This window comes from Prionailurus viverrinus, chromosome B1 (assembly GCF_022837055.1).
Source record: "Prionailurus viverrinus isolate Anna chromosome B1, UM_Priviv_1.0, whole genome shotgun sequence".
In the NCBI taxonomy this organism is placed as follows: Eukaryota; Metazoa; Chordata; class Mammalia; order Carnivora; family Felidae; genus Prionailurus; species Prionailurus viverrinus.
The window spans coordinates 20,736,961-20,758,788 of record NC_062564.1 but is presented as its reverse complement, the minus strand read 5'-3'; the positions used below and the strand labels follow the sequence as shown (position 1 = coordinate 20,758,788).

At 39.8% G+C, this 21,828-nt stretch overlaps 1 protein-coding gene across 3 annotated transcripts in view; it reads right to left on the bottom strand.

Annotated features, from left to right (window-relative positions):
* Positions 1–21,828, bottom strand: part of MTUS1 (microtubule associated scaffold protein 1) — a 171,396-nt gene that overhangs the window by 109,125 nt on the left and 40,443 nt on the right. For all 3 annotated transcript variants that reach the window (XM_047856103.1, XM_047856104.1, XM_047856105.1), the window contains exon 2: positions 7,367–9,597. In XM_047856103.1, coding sequence (XP_047712059.1) covers positions 7,367–9,448 — 2,082 coding nt within the window. In that variant the 5' untranslated portion in view covers positions 9,449–9,597. The remainder of the gene's footprint in view (positions 1–7,366; positions 9,598–21,828) is intronic.

Genomic DNA, 21,828 nt, shown 5'->3' with positions numbered 1-21,828 from the left:
AAGCCCCCACATTGGGCTCTCGGCTGACAGCTCAGAGCCAGGAGTCTGCTTCAGGTTCTGTGTCTCCCTCTCTCTCTGCCCCTCCCCAACTCATGCTCTGTCTCTCAAAAACAAATAAACATTAAAAAAATTTTTAAAAATCCAACAAAACCATCAAATTGTGAAAGAGAGCAAGAGAAAGATCAGAGAAAACTACAAAAACCACAAAACAAGTAACAAAATAGCAATAAATACACACCTATCAATAATTACTTTGAATGTAATTGGAATGTAACTGGACTAAACTCTCCAACCCAAAGCCATGGGGTACAGAATAGATTACAAAAACAATATCCATCCATGTGCTGTCTACAAAAGACTCATTTCATACCTAAAGTTACATGCAGATTGAAATTGAGGGGACAGAGAAATCTTTACTATGCAAATGGCTGTCAAATGAAAGCCAGAGTAGCATTTTTCATTGGACAAAACAGACTTAAAACAAAGATTAACAAGAGATCAAGAAGGAGAGTAGTGTATTTCATTGGAAAAAAATAGATTTTAAAACACAATAACAAAGAAGTGATAATAAAGGGGACAATCCAACAAGAAGATGTAACAATTATAAATATTTATGCACCCAACATGAACACCCAAATTCATAAAACAGTAACAAAGGAACTAATTGATACTAAAACAAGTAATGGTGGAGGACTTTAACACACCACTTACATGACAGATCATCCAAACAGAAAATCAACAAGGAAACAATGGTTTTGAATGACATGGTGGAACAGAAGGATTTAACAGATATATTCCGAACATTCTATCCTGAAACAGCAGAATACACAAACTTTCTAATGCACTCCAAAATAGATCACATTAGCCCACAAAACAAGTCTCAACAAATTCAAAAAGATCAAAGTCATATCATGCATCTTGTCTGACCACAATGTTCTGACACTCAAAATCCCAAGAAAAAATCTGCAATGAGCACAAATGCATGGAGGTTAAAACACACGCTATTAAACAATGAATGGGTCAACCAAGAAATCAAAGAAGAAATTAAAAAATTAAATGGAAACAAATGAAAATGAAAACCTACAATGGCCCAAAATCTTTGAGATGCAACAAGAGCTGTTCTAAGAGGGAAGTTTATAGCAATACAGGCCCCTAATTTAGAAGAAAAATTGCAAGCTAACAACCTAACCTTGTATCTGTAAGAGCTAGAAAAAGAATGACAAACAAAACCCAAAACAGCAAAACTAAAGAAATAAAGATTAGAGCATAAATGAAAGATACAGAAAGAACAACAAAAACAACAACAGAAAAAACAAACATACATCAATGAAACCAGGAGCTGTTTCTTTAAAAAGATCAACAAAACTGATAAACCTCTAGCCAGACTCTTCACAAAAGAAGAGTCAAATAAACAAAATTACCAAGGAAAAAGGAGAAATAAGAACCAACACCACAGAAATACCAACAACTGTAAGAGAATATTATAAAAAACTACCTGCCAATAATTTGGACAACCTAGATGAGATGGATAAATTTCTAGAAACATAAAACCTACCAAAACTGAGGCAGGAGCAAATAGAAAATTTGAAAAGACCAATGACATGCAATGAAATTCAATCAGTAATCAAAAAACTCCCAACAAACAAAGTCCAGGACCAGATGGCTTCAAAAGTGAATTCTATGAAACATTTAAGGAAGAATTAATACCTATTCTTCTCAAACCATTCCAAAAATAGAGGAATGAAAACTTCTAAATTCAGTCTGTGAGGCCAGCATTACCCCAACACCAAAACCAGATAAAGACACTCCAAAAAAAGAGAACAACAGGCCAATATCTCTGATGAATATAGATGCAAAAATCCTCAACAAAATACTGACAAGCCAAATCCAATAATACACTAAAAATTAATCACCAAGATCAAGTGGGGCTTATTGGTGGGATTCAAGGGGGATTCGATATTCACAAATCAACATGATACATCACATCAAGAAGAGAAAGGGAAAAAAAATAAGAAATAGGATAAAAACCAAATCATTTCAATAGAGGCAGAAAAAGCATCTGACAAAGTACAATAGCCATTTACAATTAAAAAAAAAAACAACCCTCCGCAAAGTAGGTTTGGAGGCAACATTGTCAACATAATAAAGGGCATACATAAAAAACCCACAGCTAACATCATACTCAATGGGGAAAACCAGAGCTTTTTGCCTAAGGTGAGGAACAAGACAAGGATGTCCACCCTCACCAGTTTTATTCAACACAGTACTGGAAGTCCTAGTGAAAACAATCAGACAAGAAATAAAAGGTATCCAAACTGGTAAGGAAGAAGTAAAACTTTCACTATATGCAGATGATATGACACTATATACAGAAAACTCTAAAGACCCCATCAAAAACTACTAGAACTGATAAATGAATTCAGTAAAGTTGCAAGATACAAAAAAAAATGTACAGAAATCAGTTACATTTTTTTTTAAGTTTATTTATTATGAGAGAGCGCAAGCAAGGAACAGAGAGGAGGAGATAGATCACACAAACCATGAAATCATGACCTGAGCCGAAATCAAGAGTCAGCTGCTTAATTGACTGAGCCATCCAGGCACCCTATGAAGTCTGTTTCATTTCTATACACTAATAATGAAGCAGAAGAAATAGAAATTAAGGAAAGAACCCCATCTACAATTGCACCAAAGATAATATATCTAGCATTAAACCTAACCCAAGAGGGGAAAGACCTCTATCTGAAAACACTGATGAAAGAAATTGAAGAAGACACAAAGAAAGGGAAAGACATTTCCATGCTCATAGATAAGAAAAAATATTAAAATGTCTATACTGCCCAAAGCAATCTACACATTTAATGAAATCTCTATCAAAACACTAGGAGCATTTTTTTACAGAACTAGAGCAAAAGAATTTTAATATTTGTATGGAACCACAAAAGACCCCAAATACCAAAAGCGACTGTGAAACAAAAAAACAAAACTGGAGATATTATAATTCCAGACTTCAAGTTATATTACAAAGCTATTAGTCACCAAAATAGTATGTTACTGGCACCAAAACAGACACACAGAGAACAGAACACAATAGACAGCTCCAAAATAAACCCACAATTATATGGTCAATAAACTTCAACAAAGAAGGAATGAATATACAATGAGAAAAGACAATCTCTTCAATAAATGGCGTTGGGAAAACTGGACACCCTATGCAAGCACAAAACTAGACCACTTTCTTTCGCCATACACAAAAATATATTCAGAATGAATTAAAGACCTAGATGTGATACCTGAAAGCATAAAAATCCCAGAAGAATCTCTGACATCAGCAGTTAGCAACATTTTTCTAGATATGTCTCTTAAGGCAAGGAAAATAAAAACAAAAATAAACCACTGGGTCTACATCAAAACAAAAAGCTTCTGCACAGCAAAGGAAACAATCACAAAACTAAAAGGCAACATAAGGAATGAAAGAAGACATTTGCAAATAACATACCTAATAAAGGGTTAGTATGCAAAATATATGAAGAACTTATACAACTCAGCACCAAAAAAACAAATAATCCAATTCAAAAATGGGCAGAACACATGAACAGACACAAAAAAGACATCCAGATGGCCAGCAGATACATGAAAATATCACTTCTCATTAGGGTAATGCAAATCAAAACCACATTAAGATATTATCTAACATCTGTCAGAATGGCTAAAATCAACAACACAAGAAGTAACAAGTGTTGGTGTGAATGCGAAGAAAAAGGAACCCTTGTGCACTGCTGCTGGTGGGAACCCAAACTGGTGCAGCCACTGTGGAAAACACAATGGAGATTCCTCAAAGAAGTTGAAAATGGAACTACCCTGCGATCCAGTAAACGCACTACTGGGTATTTACCCAAAAAGTACAAGAACACTAATTCAAAGAGACACACACACCTTTATGTTTATTGCAGCACTATCTACAATAATACAATAACCAAATTAAGGAAGTATCCCAAGTGTCCATCAATCGATGAATGGATAAAGAAAATGTGATGTGTGTGTGTGTACACGTGTGTGTATACACAATGGAATAGTATTCAACCATAAACAAAATGAGACCTTGCCATTTCCAACAACATGAATAGACTAGAGAGTATAATGCTAAGTGAAATAAGTCAATAAGAGAAAGACAAATACTATATGAGTTTACTCGTATGTGGAATTTAAGAAACAAAACAGAGGTGCCAAGGTGCCTGGGTGGCTCAGGTGGTTAAGCGTCCAACTCTTGATTTTGGCTCAGGTCATCATCTCAGGGTTCCTGAGATGGAGCCCCATGGCAGGCTCTGTGGGGCTCTGGAGGCTGCTAACACAGAGCCTACTGTGGGATTCTCTCTCCCCTGTCTCTCTGTCCCTCCTCCACTTGCACTCTCTCTCTCTCTCAAAAATAAACACTAAAAAAAAAAAAAAAAGAGGAAGAAGAAGAAAGAAACAAAACAAATGAGCAAAGGGAAAACAGAGATAAACCAAAAAACAGATTCTTAACTACACAGAATTGGTGGTTACCAGAGGGGAGGTGAGTTAGGGAATGGGTGAAGGGAATGAAGAGTAAACTTATCACAATGAGCACTGAGTAATGCACAGAATTGTTGAACCACTATATTGTACAACTGAAACTAACATTGTGTGTTAAGTATACTGGAATTAAAATTAAAAAATTAAAGTATCACAGGGTTGACTAAAAAAACCAATAGGGTAATATCCTAAGAACATTACATAAAATCGGCCCCCAAGAGCAGGTCAATGTCCACAAACTACAAACATCTACTTCTACATGAAGCTAGTTAAGATAATCCCCCAGAGAAAACCTTTTAAAAAGTAAACCACACTTTTGTTAAAGATTCACTTTTGTAAGCTGGTTACATCAAATTTACTCTGCCTTGCTAGCCTATATTCTGCCAAATTTTGAAACCTTGTGGTGTATGAAGCAGAAAGGGTCAGGATTCCAGTCATGAGCCCTGAGTCTGAATCTAGATTTTAGTTCTTACCAGCTCTGTATGTTTTAAATAATGTCTCTGAAGCCTTTAAATGTGGCTGACAACTGGCCCATTGTTACTGGAAAGAGTGAATGATGATGTATATATTACTGGGAAAATTTATTGACAGAATAATAATATACAAAACCTGAGCAAAGCGGTTCAGAGGAGCTATCAAAAAAAATACCAATTCCTTTCAAGTAATTCACCACCTCCTTTAACACACAATCACCAATACATAACCTTTGTAATGGGTAGCTATATGCAACCAGTATCAAATTAAAATCAAATTCCTTCTTCCAAACAAGAATGTTTCTGAAGTTTCAGATAGACATTGACTCAACAGCTGTGAGATTGTAGGCAACCTAAGAATTTGGTAAACTCAAGGCCTAATTTAGCCCAAGACCCCCAGAGCACACTGAAAACTAACACCCTTCCAGCACTGTCCCCTCATAGACCTAGGGAAGATTTACAACCTTTGGATCCTGTTTAAGTGACCAAGAAACATGGCAGTTTGAGTCAACATGAAGCAAGTGGTCACTCATTCGGTTCTCTACAATAAGAGCCTGTGGCCTGTCCCTTCCCCATGATACGTGCAAACATGTACAAGGTCAAACAGTGCTATTAGGAGGGAACTGCATTTAAGACATGGGTAAAGAATGAGGTTGGCTGGGTTTTTTCCAGAAATAAAAAGTGCTTCTTCCCCAAGATGTGCCAGGATCCATGTCAACCTGACGTTTCTAACACCTTACTTCAATATCACATCATGAACCTGAAAAACAGCTTTCTGCTTCCCATGTGCAGAACGAAGCCTAAGATTTACTCAGTGCACACAGAAAAGCTTTTAAATTCACAATCAGACAACCAATTTATAGTCAAGCCAAACGTTTTTTAAAGAGACTTTCAGTTGGGTGTAGATACGTAATGAAAGCCTCCCGTAAATCAAGGAGGAATAAATGTATTGTTTTTTTATGTATAGCTATAAACACCAAACTAAGAACGTTGATTAGAATTACCAGAGGTTATAGTTTGATTTGGCAAAATATCAAAATACAAATGACATAAAACAAGTTTCCTACATTTGACTTGAAAAGAACTTAAAAATCGGAGTTTTAAAATAGACAATCGCATTAATTTAGACATCGTTAAGGTGTACCATTCTTCCCCAAAAGTCGCAAAATCCAAAACATCCCTAAACTGATATAGCTCAAGAATATCTGGTCTTTCCTAACTTACTTCCTAAAAGGACCTAACAATGCCCTATGCACCCTGAAAACACTTCTGAAACAGACCTTGAACACTTCCCTACACCTTACGAGCTTCGTTCCTCTCCAACCTGAGCCCTCCATACAGAACACAGATGCCTCACATCTGCCTTCCTACCTGGCACCCCGCTCCATTCCTAGCCCGGGGGGCCGGAGCCCAAGAAAGGTCGACATGGGGCCAAAAATACATGTAAGTCCCTTCTGTGAAAAACAGGACTGAGGACGAGTACACAAAGCCCAAGAATGGCCCGACAAATGTTCTTAAAACTCAGAAAACTAGTTTCTTCATGTTACTGACAAAGATACAGGTATGTTTAAAGAAAAATCATCTTTAATCCACCTGTGAATTTTTTGTTTGAAGGTGCCTATCCTGTCTCCTCCGCCCCCCTACACACACATCATATATGTGACAGGTGCTACAGACAACAGACTACTTTTTCACTGTACATGAATAAAAGGGGTTTATCTTAATGTACCAGGAATCATCAGGTTAGGGCTGCAAGAGACCTCAGACATCGTCTAGTCCAATCCTTTCAGATCACATTAGCTGATCAGAGGCAGAATCCTGACCCCCACCCCCACCCCCCACCGGGTTCACAGGAGACGACTCCCCTTCCCGGGGCAGCTTCCTCCACAAGAGACCAGGAGTTATTTTTATGTTGAGACTGTTTGCCGGCTCTCCCCAGCCATTTCTTAAATGTGGCCCAACACATTTTAAAGTTCATAAACAAATCTCTTTTTTTTCCCCCTGAGATATGAAATATAATCAGATATTTAACTTCCAATAACGAATTACACCAAAATATAAAAGAAGCTCTTTCCCCTCATTAAAAGGAACATTGCCACTCAATACAAAATACTGCACTTGACGATTTTTTCCCCATATGCACTTTCCCTATCTTGTAGCCAATTAACACTCTGAAGTATATAACTAAGATGACAAACAATTACTGAATGAAATATTAACCTGAAAGCAAACTTGCACACCTAGTTTGGTAATATTATTGACTATTTGTGAAGACCAATTGCTAATGCATACTCTGCTCCCTCCAACCCTTCTCTGAAGTAGGCAAAAATCTGACTTACCAAAAACAGAGAACCATATTCAAAGGTCTCATTCATAATTTCCTTTTTTAGCTCTTGTTTTTCCATAGGTGGCCCATTTTCTTTTTCACCCTTCTTTTCAGGGCTAATCCCATCGATGTCAGAAGTGTATGTTATTTCCAAGCATTCTGTGCTTTCCATTTTAACAGGGAGTATGCCTTTCATCTTCTGAAAGAAGGTAGCCACGGACCCAGTCTCATATGCTGAATTAGAACTTGCTTTGTCAACATCTTCCTGATTCGATTTCATGGCAGATGTTGTTCTTGGAACCTTGTGTGAAGCATTTTTAGAATGAGTTGTAACATGCACAGCCTGGCTAGTAATGAGTTTATTAAATTGCTGCTTGTGTGTCTTGTTAATTAGGATTTCTGCTTTTGTATCTGCATTCAAGTCAGACCTTGGTGTTTTGCTCAAAGCTGTCAACTGTCTTGAGGAAGACACGGATAAGGGTGATGAGGCAATGGTTAGCTGAGATCTGGGTGTGACCTTTGATGCAGCAGGGTCTTTGGGCTGCAACACTGGTCTAGACATAACTTTTGCTTTGACATTCTTGAAATTTGGTCTTGGGTAACTTATAATTTCGGTTTTTCTAACTTTGCTGCCTATTGGAGTATTCATTTTAGTTGTCAATTTTCCTAGATTAGGTTTACACGTGTTCACAGGTGCCCCCTTCAAGCTCGGTACATTTCTAAGTTCTTGATGACTCTTCTCCACTTTACTACATTTCTCTGCCACTTCAATAGGTGAAATAGAAAAGGTTGTATTTGGGGGTTCTAGGACTGGTGTTGACATGCAAACCGTATTATTTGTGTTAATGACCATATCATTTGCATCCCAACTCAGTTCAACTGACGAAGCCATCTTCTGTCCCAGTGGGCTAGTCAGTATCAATTCTATGGTACGATTTTGGGTTTCCAAATCCTTTTCATGAGAGGCATTGTGTGCATCTCCAGCCACCGTGACTTCATGTTCTGGGTTCAGTACTTGGGCTTCACTTTTATCAAAAGCTGGCACCAGTAAAGGGCATTCATCATCTTTAAGACAATTGGACACTGTTTCTCTGAGATTTTGGCCCATTTCCTTTTGCCCATATGAGGCCTGTGAATGTGTCTCACTATTTGGTTCATCTTTCGATAAACAAAAGAACTCTTGTAATACAGCCCCATTGGGAACATCCATGCCCTCAGAAACTGGTGTTGGAGCTTGTATCTCTTTTTCTCCAACTAATCCTTGCTGTGACCCATCTGTGTAGTCACTGGTGATCTGTCCTGTGGAATACTGACACTGAATGCCAAGATCTGGAACAATACCAGTTTGCATCACATTAGGAAATGCTATGTACGTTGTATCTTGGGCCTCTGCTGCTGTGGCTTGAGGGTTTTCAAAGCTGTCTTGATCATAATTCAATTCTCTCACATGTATCTTATCAGAACAGGGAGATGTAGAACAGGATAAAGATGGGTTTCCAATCCTCATGCCGGTCGGCTGCAGATTTCCAGTCGTATGCAAAGACTGACTCTTCCCAATGGCATGACGTGTTACGAAGGTGCAGTCAACATCATCCACTGTCATGTCAAATGTCTGGTTTGGCTCCAAGGCAGTAAGACAATGTGGACAGTTCAAATCATCATCGTTGGGTTTCCACACAAAAGGCAGCGATGTCTCAGCACTCTGGTCCCGTAATGATTCCAGGGAATGACAACGGTTAGACGGGTACTTTGGCTCCTCTATATTCACAACGTGCACACAAGACTGACGTGTGGAGGCTTTGTGGGTGTCTAACACCTCCTTCCTAATCAACTCACTTGACGACTTTTGATGATGAAGCACTTCTACACACTGAGGAGTTAAAGTATTGTTTTCATCAATGTTCACGGCAGAGCTGGTTTCATAATCAACCACCATGTCATCCGGGTTCACAGAGTTCCAACTCACACTATCGGCTGAGGAGTTTTGTGTATGTGGGGAGTTTTGGTTGTATGCATAGGTATTTCCATTTTTACCACTGAGAAGTAAGGATAGCCGTTCATCTTCTGTCTTCTCATCTGAATTATCATCATTCATCCTGAATATCAACTTTAAGCCTCTGCCATCTTCTTTCTTCTTTCAATCCTTTCAAATGAAAGGAAAGGAAAAATTGTCTATCTCCTAGGTTTTTTTAGCACAGTTGAAAGCTTCTAAGATGCTTTCAGGTTGTAATGATGTGTTGTTCCCTGGAAGAAATAAAGTGATCAGTTCAGGAAAGTATTAGAAAAATTAACAAGCCACCACTTCATTCGTTTCAACCACTTCATTCTTACCTTTGGAACCTCAACCTGCAGATAGGGGTAAAGTAGCTCAAGTTTCACATCTTTTCAAAAATGCTTTTTTTATTTGAGAGACTAGGGCAGAAGACAGAGACAGTGCTAAAATTTCCCCTGTGACTGACTTCACTTCTCAGATGCCTCCTCCCTATTCCCATTGGTTCTTATTTCTCAGAAGAGGGAAGGAAGCAAAACCTAATAGCCTTTCCTTGTTGGTTAACCATTGGTCCTAATTTGCTGAGGACGGTTCCAACTCATTCCTGCTGCCCCAACATCATCAGTAATAATGCCCTTTTCAGTTTCAGAAGGCCCCTTAGTGTTTGTGTGGAGAATGATTACCAGACAGACCTGGCAAACACAGCAAATAAGCTCAAGATCAATGAGGATTTAGGGCATTGGCATTTCTCTTTTCCTTGCTTTCATTCCGTATCTCAACATATTTCAAAGGTGAAAAAACACTGTTGGCTCTTAATAAAGCGGTACACTCTTAGAAGTCCCTAAAAATGGTAAACTGTATAACACAGCAATTCTACTCTTAAGTATCTACTAAAGAGAAATGAAAACATACGTCTACACAAACATTTGTGCAAATGTACATGATTAATAAAAGCATTAGTCATAATAGCCAAGTGGAAGCCTATGTCCATTAACTGGTAAATAAATTTTAAAAAGCTATATACCCATACAACAGAATAAACAATGAGCAAAAGAAAATGGAGTATAGATACATCTACATGAATACACACAGCGTTACAGCTTAAAAATATTACACTAAGCGGAAAAAGCCAGTCACTGAAGATTACTCATTATGTGTTGTCTTTACATGAAACGTCCAGAATAGGCCAATGTATAGAGACAAAGTAGATCAGTGATTCTCCAGAGCTGAGACAGGGTAAGAGGGAAGGGAATGAGCAGAGACTGCTGACTGGGGCGGTGTTTCTTTTGAGAGTCATGAAAATGTTCTAAAGATTATGGTGATGACCGCGCAATACCATAAACACACTGACAACTACTCAGTCGCACACTAAAAAAAAAAAAAAAAAAAAAAAAAAAAAAATCATTAAAAACAACCCATTAAAGCTTTCAAATCCAAGGATTTTTGCAAATAACTAAAATTTGATTATGCTTGCAAATTACTAAAACCTGATTATGCTTTTGGTCAAACTGAAGTGCTTAAAAAAGGCCCAAATGCTCAAGGGAGGACTTCAAATAAGTCACACAAGATATACTTTTCAACTGAATTGAGTTTCTAATCCCGGTTAAATGTCAATCAGATGTCATGGCTCTGTCCTAAAGATATAAATTATACATGAGGGGGGACAATGGCATTCTGTAACCTGTAAATTTGTCAATTAAGAGATCTCATTTTTCTATTTTGTAATCCTCTCTCTGTAATCACACTTCAGTGACCTAAATACAACCAGAACAGGAACCATGGCACAAGTGAAAGGATCAGTATCTTCGTGAACAGTGCTCTGTTTCTGGCCGTGCATCCTGAAATCAGCCGTTACTGGGGGGTGGGGGGAGGGCGGGTGGAGAAGAAAGGCTGCAATGTTTCTCTCAATAGCACGCACGTGTGCACATATGAGCACTGGGCATGTGTGGGCACACGTGCATACACACACACACTCGTTCAAAAAAAAGATTCTGAATCCTAAAATAAGGCCTGTATGAGTTTTTACACTGATGGAAAATATAAATTACTTATTATTCTCCCACTATAGTTCTTAAGTCAATAAAGAAATCACTGAAGCGATAGTTGTTTTGACTAGCACCTTAATAAAAGCTTTGCCGAGGCACAATTTTTTTTTAATCCTGGGGTATAAAACATGTTCAAGCTATGTATTTAAATCAAGAAGCATATTTATTCATTTTTTAGACTTATGTGTGTGGAGTGGAAAGTCAAAAATCAGTAAACATGTTACATCTGTCTGTTTCCATAAAGGTCAGTATTTAAGAGATTCTGGTATAAACAAATATGAGCACTGTAAACAGAAGCTTTTAACGTAAATCACAGAAGTCATTTGTCTATATAAACACAGTCATTAGATTTAATTAAGGAGTTTTACTTCCTGAGTTCCTTCTTCCAATGTACATTTAAAAAAATGATTTAAAAACAAAACCCTGATTAAAATGGAATAAAGTCAAGGCATTTCTAGTTATTTTTAAAGCAAATGAATAATAGAATACATATAATAAGATACAGACATTCTATATTTAGGTTGTTTCTAGTTTTTCTCCTTTATAAGTAACACTAAACATTTTTGTAATCATTGGCTACCTGTGATTATTTCCTTTGGAAAAATTTCCTAGAAATAAAAGCATTACTGAGCCAAAGATTAGGATTTGTTTTTATGGCTTTTGATATAGTCTGCCAAATTGTTAGGTGAAAGGGGGGTAATTCTTTATAAATGTTAATATGTCTGTATTATATATATAAGACTTGAGTTTTACTTTTAAAGTTTATGCATTTTATTCAGCATTTTTCTCAAGTATTTTTTGCAGGTCATTATAATATAAAAACATTTTTAATTGTTGTGGAATTCCACTCAAGTGTAAATATTTTAGACTGACAAGTCAGTAGTTTACTAAGAGTAATGAAAAAGTGAAGAACCCATCAACCATCCCAACTTTCACATGACTGCTTAGTATAATTAGGTTTACCTTTTTTTTTTTTTAATTCACAAAATACAAATTCCATACTTGGTAAGCAAAGCTTTAAAAAAAAGTCACAGAAAAATGCACTAAGAAGAAATACTCCTGGAGAGTTTTAATAGGAAATAAATTTACAGAAGTGTTTTCTACCTTTGTAGCTAAGACTAAAAAAAATTCATGGTATAATGATTCAGATACTAAAAATTCTCAAGTTTAGATCATCAGTTCCAGGGGGAGTTGGAAGATCAACATTCACTACCAAAAATGACAGCCGTGGAGCACTGGGTGGCTCAGTCCATTATAATGAGTCAGATTCCTCATTTCAGCTCAGGTCATGATCGTAGCAGCATGGGATCGAGCCCCGCATAGGACTCCGTGCTCAGCACAGAGCCTGCTTAAGATAGTCTCTCATTCTCTCTGCCTCCCTTCCCTGCTCGTGCTAATATGAAAGTTTTCTAAAAACTAAAAAAGGCAACAACAGCTTCAAGTCATCATGACGAATATACAGCCATGGTAGGGAACGGGTGACCAGAACTCCCTCAGGAATTTTGTCAAACAAGTTAAAAGTCAGCCTCTTTGTCTGGTGGCCAATATTATCCCTCTCCCACTGGAAGAGCAGTACCTAAATTTCTATCACATGCTGTACTCGTGTTCTTGGACAGGATGCTGAGATTTGACCTGACCCAGGAAGTAATGTCTTTGCATTTCTATAATTGCAATGTCATTTGTGACACCTTCAAAGTTACTGTTTGGACAATACCTTTTATTAAATCAAAATCAAAAGTTAAAAAAAAGGCAAAAATGTTGGAATCAATGATTCTCAAAGAGTTCATTTCTCAAGTTGTCTTTCTGATCTACCAGAACAAAGTAGAATGAGCAAGTTTCCTTTTTAAGAGTGCCATGATGACATCTTTTTCACAGAACATTTTAAATGAGAGCAAACAAATTCCCTACTTGTTAAGATTTGAGAATATCAAAGGCTAGCTCCTCTTGAAAAGTTACCAAAATACACATCTTTCTAATCATTTGTAAGGTTAACAACTAATATGTACCAAAAGAAATGGTCAGTGAAAAGAACTAGTTGTGTAAGATTTGAGGTATTTCAATAGTTTTGGAAAAAAATGAGATTACCTTCTAAACTGTAGCTTAAGGATGATTGTTTATTCTCCAAAAGCAGAAATTCCCGTATTTATTACAGTGAATAGATACACCTAAAAAGTTGTATCATATTAAGTCCTTATGTTATAAATGAATTTGCTATCCTTATATTAATTCTAGAGGGCATTTTTTTAAAAGTTTATTTACGGAGAGAGAGAGAGATAAAGAGAAAGAAAGGGAATCCAAGCAGGCTCCGTGCTGTCAGCATGGAGCCTGATGCAGGGCTCGATCTCACAAACCATGAAATCATGACCTGAGCTGAAATTCAGAGTCAGATACTTAACCCACTGAGCCACCCAGGAGCCCCAATACTAGAGGGCACCTGTAAGATCTAATTCAAATGTCCTCATTACAAGTGAGGAAACCACCTCTAGGACATAAACTACATGCCTTGGTCAAAGTGCTTTCTAGAATATTACTACCAGGTTATTGAGTAGTGGTGTGCCTTACTTGCTGACTCAACTATGAACTCAGTAGGCACTTATACATCAGGTATCTTCTACATCTTCGTGTTACCTGTCATGTCCAACCCAGTAATTTGAACTATTAATACAGATAAATTTGCTACCTCATCTGGCAATTATAAAGTATTTCCAGAACCCACATACCTGTGAAAACTAGTTCCATTACTTTATATCCACAAAGAACTTTAATTTTACTCCTTATTTATGTCTACATATGGTGTGCCAGTTTTAAGATTTGAATACAAACAATTATAATTTACACCTTTCAAATCGCAGAATCTTGTCAGTGCTTCTTCAAGTTTTTATGAACTCACAAATCATACCACTCAAGCTCTCTATGCTTCAAAACCCAAAATATTACCTGGTCTTCCACTTATTTTAAAACAAAAAAGAAGACATATGTCTAATATCTGAGCCATCAATCTTGTTCTAAAGTGTAAAGAAGTTGAACAAAAAATCATCAGCACGTGTTACTGACGTAGTCACGAATCTCTACCTTCTGTTGAAACCATTCAAGGTGCTAAAGGCTTTACCCCTAGCCCTCACTCTATTCCTGTTTTTCACAGTTCTAGCTAAAATGCTTAAATTAGCTCCTGCAACCTACCTTTTGACAAACTCGACGTCCTCCAGCAGAGTGTAGTAAAGGACATCTTACCCCCCAGAGCCAAGAACAAGCGTACTTAATAGTTTCTCAAGAGCATCATGATTTCCCGCGAAGCCACTTCCAACAGGAGGGAAGCTAGTGTTGGCCTAACGGATTTCAAAAAATGAAGGCTATGGAAATGCCACAAGAGGGCTGGACTGTACATGCGACTGGGCATTTGGGGGAAAACTGCAGACCAATTCAGTAGGTCTGGGTTTGTCTCCATCTCCTTGGTGCTGCGGAAGCTCTTAGTCCACGGACCACACCTGGAGAAACCAACATGTCGCAGAAAGCTTTAAGAATGCCTGTCTAGTCGAGGTGATCAATACAATGAGTGGACTGGCAGAGCAAAGCTACCACATCCAACTGTAAAACTTACTCTAACTGGAGATACACTTTCCTTACCTCTGAATGCCTGCTTCTGTACTTTCCTCTCAGAGTGAATACTCCCGTCCAGAGCAAATTGGAAATTTTTACAGTCCTGGAGAATGTTTCTTCTAAATCCACTTGAGTCTGTTCCTTCCAGGTGGAGGAAGTTCAGTCAGTGTAATGTTTCTGCCCCTGTTCTTTTTTACTCCCTCGGCCCAGAAGAAATAAAGTGATTAAGGGATTCTGTAAATCTGGGAAGAAGTGATGGGTCAAGGACAAGGGTGAGTTGAGTGGCATTCGCCTCAGGCACTAAATTGAAGACGGGATCAGTAACCCTGCGCATTGCAGCCATACTGGAGCCTGAGGCAAAGGGCAAAGTCAGGAATACCAATCTTATCTCTAAGGTATTTTTTATATTTTGCTCAGTATGGGTTTTTTTTTTACATCAATTCTGATTGTTGATAATAACATGTTAAATATTATTTATCTTAGGGCTCCTGGGTGGCTCAGTCGGTTGGGCGTCCGACTTCGGCTCAGGTCATGATCTCACGGTCTGTGGGTTCGAGCCCCATGTCAGGCTCTGTGCTGACAGCTCAGAGCCTGGAACCTGCTTCAGATTCTGTGTCTCCTCCTCTCTCTGCCCTTCCCCTACTTGTGTTCTGTCTCTGTCTCTCAAAAATAAGTCAATGTAAAAAAAAAAATTTTAATACAAAAATATTATTTATCTTGTTCACTGAAGGTTTCTTGGCACCCCTTACATTCTCAACTTCAGGCAAAGGCCTCACACATCTTACCTACTCCCAGCCCTACTGCCCATCGAGCATAAACCCCGGTCTCCTCCAGCGCTAGCAAGCCCTGTCCCTACGGTGGAAAGCTGTAGGTGAGGCCTGCCCTCTTTCTGCTCTGAGGTGATGGCTAAGTCTGTCTCTCAAACGTAGCTCTGTCCATCAAACTACTTCTCGTCTATAACTCATCTATAATTATGGCTAAGATTCTCTAATTATATAATCTGCAATTGTAATTCATCTATAATCTCATCCGTAATAACGTATGTGCTATTTTTCAAAGGTTCATAAACAGGAGGAGGAAAAAGGCACAGACACTACTCCTAAAAGTTAAAGACCAAACCTGAACATGTGCTGACCACAGCTCTGGAACATAGTCCAGGAGGCCAGAGCCCTGGTGAGCCAGGCATTTCCCCTTCGGTGTGGGATCATGGGGGAGGTCCACAGAATCACCCAGAAAGGACTGCCGTGGTGCAGCAACCCAAGGAAGCATGTGGGGTTTGGGGCAGTGGCTTCTCACCATTTCAGAATACATTTTAACAAACGGTTCAGCCACTCCTAACAGCACTCTTGAAATGGAGTTATTCTTTAACGGGCCCTGTCAAAACTGTAAATATACCCTACGAAGCAACAAACCATGAGAAATTGACAAGGAGCCATGTTTGCAGGAGCAAAACACACACAGAGTAACCTGAGCTTCTGCCTTGAGCGAGGTAGACGACACTTTGGTTCAAAGCACAGGTCAGAAGTTTTTTACAAGTTGGTGGTTTGCAGCCTCCTGTAATCCAGCTCACTTTTTCGTTTATGATGCTGTTTTTTTTTTTTTAACGTTTATTTATTTTTGAGACAGAGACAGAGCATGAACGGGGGGAGGGAGAGAGAGAGGGAGACACAGAATCGGAAGCAGGCTCCAGGCTCTGAGCCGTCAGCCCAGAGCCCGACGCGGGGCTCGAACTCACGGACCGTGAGATGGTGACCTGAGCCAAAGTCGGACGCTTAACCAACTGAGCCACCCAGGCGCCCCTATGATGCTGGTTTTAAATAGCATAGACCAGGCAACAAACTCGAAGCTTAAGACCACACATTGTTCTGACCTAAGTAGACAACTCCAGCTCATGGCAACTCTGTCCACAGGCAAGGGGGCATTTCCACGGAAGGAGGACTGCACAAGGCTGTAACTTAAAGAAGACAAGGTGTGGACTGCACATCTAACACAAAGCCAGTTTAGGTCTTGGCACGAGCACAGGCTAACAGGCAGCCTTTCTGGGCAGGCCACCCAGATGCACCTTGAACCATCCCTGGCAGGTGTGGGCCGACAGCAGAAGCTCCACCTGAGTCTAGCCAGACAGCAGAGAGCTGGCTGGCCGGCACCCGGGAGACACAACCGCACTGTAAGGAACAACATCTTCATAGGCCTTTTTTGACATTTAGTGGCTGACACAGTATTTATTGCTTTAAAAGGGCAAAGCGGATTTCTGTGTGCCTTCCAAAACACTAGAACGTGCCCAACTTTAAATGATTACTAACGGGTCTGATAGGCGGTGCTAGGCTCCTAAGTCAGCCCAATTCCACTCTATTTGTGGACAAGTAGGTAGTGATGGATGGGATAAGCTGGAATCCATGTGTTTTTTCCAACAACTCAAAAATCCCAACACCACGTGCACGTACACATACAATCATACCCCAAGACAACAAAGCGTTCCCAGTTAGCACTTGACTGGATGGTGAAATATTAGAGATACATCTTCCCCAGGAGTCACGTTCCCTAGACTGAAGTACATCCAGAGCAAGAGGCGTAGCTCTTATGACAAAATCCTGAAAATGGCCTGCTCCTCAACGAGTGACAGCTTTGTCACTGGGCGGGGGCCCGCCTGCTGCAGCACAATGGTCTTCAGAAATACTAGACACTACGTTCTAAGAATTTAATTCTTCCCTGCTTTACTCCTTCAGGACTAGGGGATTGGGTCGTTTTCAAAATGCAGTGGTTTGGGGGAATAGTGCAGCAGGGGAGACAGTTCTGTGATCACCCGTGTGCCCCCTCACACAGTGGGGGCTGAGAACTAGCACAACTTCAGAGACCACATGAAGACAGCCTTTCCTGTGAAGCAGCCTGCACTATGGCTGCCGGAAGAATTAGAATCCCACCTATGTTCCAAGAACGCCTTAGCCTGTCTGGGTGGCTCAGTAGGTTGAGGGTCCTATTCTTGATTCCGGCTCAGGTAATGATCTCGTGTTTTGTGAGTTCGAGCTCCACGTTGGGCTCTGAGCTCTCAGTGCAGAGCCTGCTTCAGAGCCTCTGTCTCCCTCTCTTTCTGCCCCTCCCTCACGCATGTGTTCTCTCAAAAATTTTTTTTTCTTTAAATAAAAAAAAATATACTCTAGCTTGACAGGACCTGGTAAGATATGCTTATTGGAATTTAATTCTAGGGTTTGTTTGTTTTTTTTTCTTTCTCAAAGTCTCCAGAACGAAAGCTCTAGCAGGGCAGGATTTTTTTTTTGGGGGGGGGGGGGTCTGTTTTATGCACAAAATATCCCCAACGACTGGAAGAGTACCCAGAGTGAGTTTTCAATAAACATTTGTTGAAATAATGAATTATGAAAGGGCCAAGAGAATTTTACTTTGAACATATTTGGACTTGAATTTGCAAAGTTAGAAAATGCTGCAATTAATTTTTCCCTGGGAATGTGACAGAAGTTTATATTCAAATTTAGGCATCACTATGTTACTGGCACCTTAACTTTGTCACTGGATCTCACTACACACCTCTACGCAAGACAACATGTCTGTTTGTCATTTGCAGTTGAAAAGAGGAAAGTAAATTAAGTTTTGGGCACAGAATGGCCTTGGAATTTATATAATTAACCGCCAGAGCCTTCAAACTCTCAACCGCCCATCAGAAGTACTAGAAGAGCACCCGAAGGGACAGTGGTGTCACTGGGGAGCAAATTCTTGACAATGAGCAAGTCACTGGTTAACCATGGGCTAAACTGCAAGTGTGATTTGTTAAGAGAACAAGAAGTAGGGATGTTGCAAGTGAATACTTCTTCCCCTGTGCCTGAAGCTTTTTTTTTTAATGGGGGAGCTCAGTGTATCCTTCTTTGCTTTGATCTGACCCTTTAATTTCATCCTGCCTGGAGAAGTGCAGTAACACATCAGACTAGAAAATGTGGGAAGAATAAACAGAGCAAGCTTGGCTGAGCTCCTCCCACTGTCTTCTTGGGGATGAGTCCACCCGTGGGGAGCACAGGAGCACTCTGCACCTCAGAGAACAACCCTGTGGTAACTCAAAGGACCAAATTCCAAGGTGTGCTGATAGGGAGCTCCTTGGTGTCTCACACTAAGCCATCACCTACCAAATATCCTTCAACAGAAATGACTTGATTGTTCAAAGGCTGGATACCTTACTGTGTCATAGTTCTCCACTGGTCCAGAATCCAGATTAGGAAGAGGGGTATTACTTATGAGACTGCTCAGTGAATACTATACATTTTTGTTTACGCTTCCTTCATTCCTACCCACCACCATTCTACTGTTGTTTCCATGAGTCTGACTACTCTAGGTACCTCCTATGAGGAATTATGCAACGTTTTGTCCTTTTGTGGCTGTCTTATTTCACTTAACCTAAGATTCACCCATGTTGCAGCATGTGTCACTATTTCTTTCCTTTTCAAGGCTGAATATGTCATTGTAAGTATATACCACATTTTGTTCATCCATTCATCCACTGACACTTGGATTACTTCCACCCTTTGGCTACTGTGAGCAATGATGCCATAAACATCGTTTATGGGTATCTCCAAGACCCTGTTCACAATTCTTTTGGATATATACTCGAAGTGGAACTGCTAGATCATATGGTAATTCTATGTTTCATTTTTTTGAGGAATCAAGACTGTTCGCCACACCATCTGTACCACCGTATGTCCTCACCAGCAATGCAGAGTTCTATTTTATTTTCAACTTCACCAACACTTGTTTTATTTTTTTTAAATATAAGAGCCATCCTAATGTGTGTGTTTATGTGTGTGCGTGTGCGCGCGCGTGTGTGTGTGTGTGTGTGTGTGTGTGTGTGTGTGTGTGTGTTTAGAAAGAGAGAGAGAGCAGGCAAGCAGGGGAGAGGGGCAGAGAGAAAGAGAGAGAGAGGGGGGAATCTTGCTTGAGCAGGTTCCACACTCAGAGTGGCGCTCAACGCAGGGCTCAAACACAACTCTGGGATCATGACTGGAACCAAAATGAAGAGTCAGACGCTCAACCCACTGATCCATCCAGGTGCCCTCTCCTTGTGGTTTTGATTTACATTTGCTTAAGTACTCCTGATGCTGAGCATCTTTTCATATACTTAATGGCCATTTATCTTCTTAGAGAAATGTCTATTCAAGTCCTTTGCCCATCATTGAATCATTTTGTTATCATTACAGAGTTAGTCCACTTTTTAAAAATCATGATTGGAACACCTTGCTGGCTCAGTCATTTGAACGTGAGACTCTTGGTTTTGGCTCAGGTCATGATCCCAGAGCGGCGGGAACAAGCCCAAGAGCCTGCTTGAGATTCTTTCTATCTCTCTGCCTCTCTCATTAATGAATTAATGAATTAATTAATTAATTCATTAATTAATTAATTAAGGAGCTTATTTTCCTCCTGAGAAGCAAGATGAACTTAAAACAGCATGCTGGAGCAGAGACATTTTTCAATGATGGTTATGGGCTGAACAGTTTCTCACAAAAAGACATCTTGATGGGAAGGCAGAGGCAGGGACTGGAGTTGTGCAGACAAGTCAGTGAACAAGCAGAGCAGGAAGAGGCAAAGAAGCATCCTCCCCAAGAGGCTTCAGAGGGAGCCCTGCCTGCTGACACCTTGATTTTGGACTTCTAGCCTTCAGAACCGTGAGAATAAATCTCTGTTGCTTTAGGCCACCTGTTTTGTAGTGCTTGGTTACAAACTACCACAACTCCCTTCAAAGAAAATCAGTGCATTGTTCAAGTCCTTTCATGAATTGGTTGTTGGGAATTCAGAACACAGTTTCCATTATTTAAAACACATACACACACACACACACACACACACACACACTTAAACAATTATGAGGTTGCCAGAGAGCCTATACATGACATTTTAACCCATAAGGGAACATGGCCATTGCCCACGAGTATGGCTATATCCCCCAGAATTATGGGAAATACAGCCAGCACTGCACATGGGGCCCTAAAGGTCAGACATACATATTCCTGACTGTAGCCACAGCCCCTACATAAATCTTTTCTCCTCTCATCGACCAAGTGGGAAGAGTAATTACTCTTCACCCAACCACTTCAATAAAGTGATTTCTTGCTCTATGTTGCCCAGATGGTGAGAAGATCTCCATCCTTGCTCCCCTCACACACCCCCTATATACCCCAGGTATACAGACAGTGACAAGAAGGTTTAGATTCCCTCCAAGTTCTCTGTCCCCACTTGTAAAGGCAGACCTCATTTCAAAGATGAGTATCAGTGGGGAAAAAACTGAGGTGAAAAAAAATTTTTTTAATTTATATACTTTTAATATTTATTTACTTTTGAGAGAGAGAGAGAGAGAGAGAGAGAGAGAGAGAGAGAGAGAGAGAGACAGAGGTGCGAGTCGGGGAGGGGCAGAGAGAGAGGGAGACACAGAATCTGAAGCAGGTTCCAGGCTCTGAGCTGTCAGCGCAGAGCCTGACACGGGGCTTGAACTCATGGACCGCGAGACCAAGACCTAAGCCGAGGTCAGCCGCTTTAACCAACTGAGCCACCCAGGCACCCCTGAAAACCTTAATATAAATACCAAAGTATCTTTATCTTGGGAGAAGCCTACATAGGTAGCAACTAATAATTCAAATACTTAGCACCATTAGAAATAAGAGAAAGAGACTTACCTTTTTATTATGAACATAATGTTAGTGTGGAACTTCAAAATCTAGAGGGGTGAAAACCTTGAAACATGAACACTTGCCCTCTACCCCTCAGGATAGGCTCCATGCAAAAACCACCCGGAACTTCAGTGGCTTAAGGCAAATGTCCAAGGGTTTTGGCAGGAAGCCCTGCTCATACCCC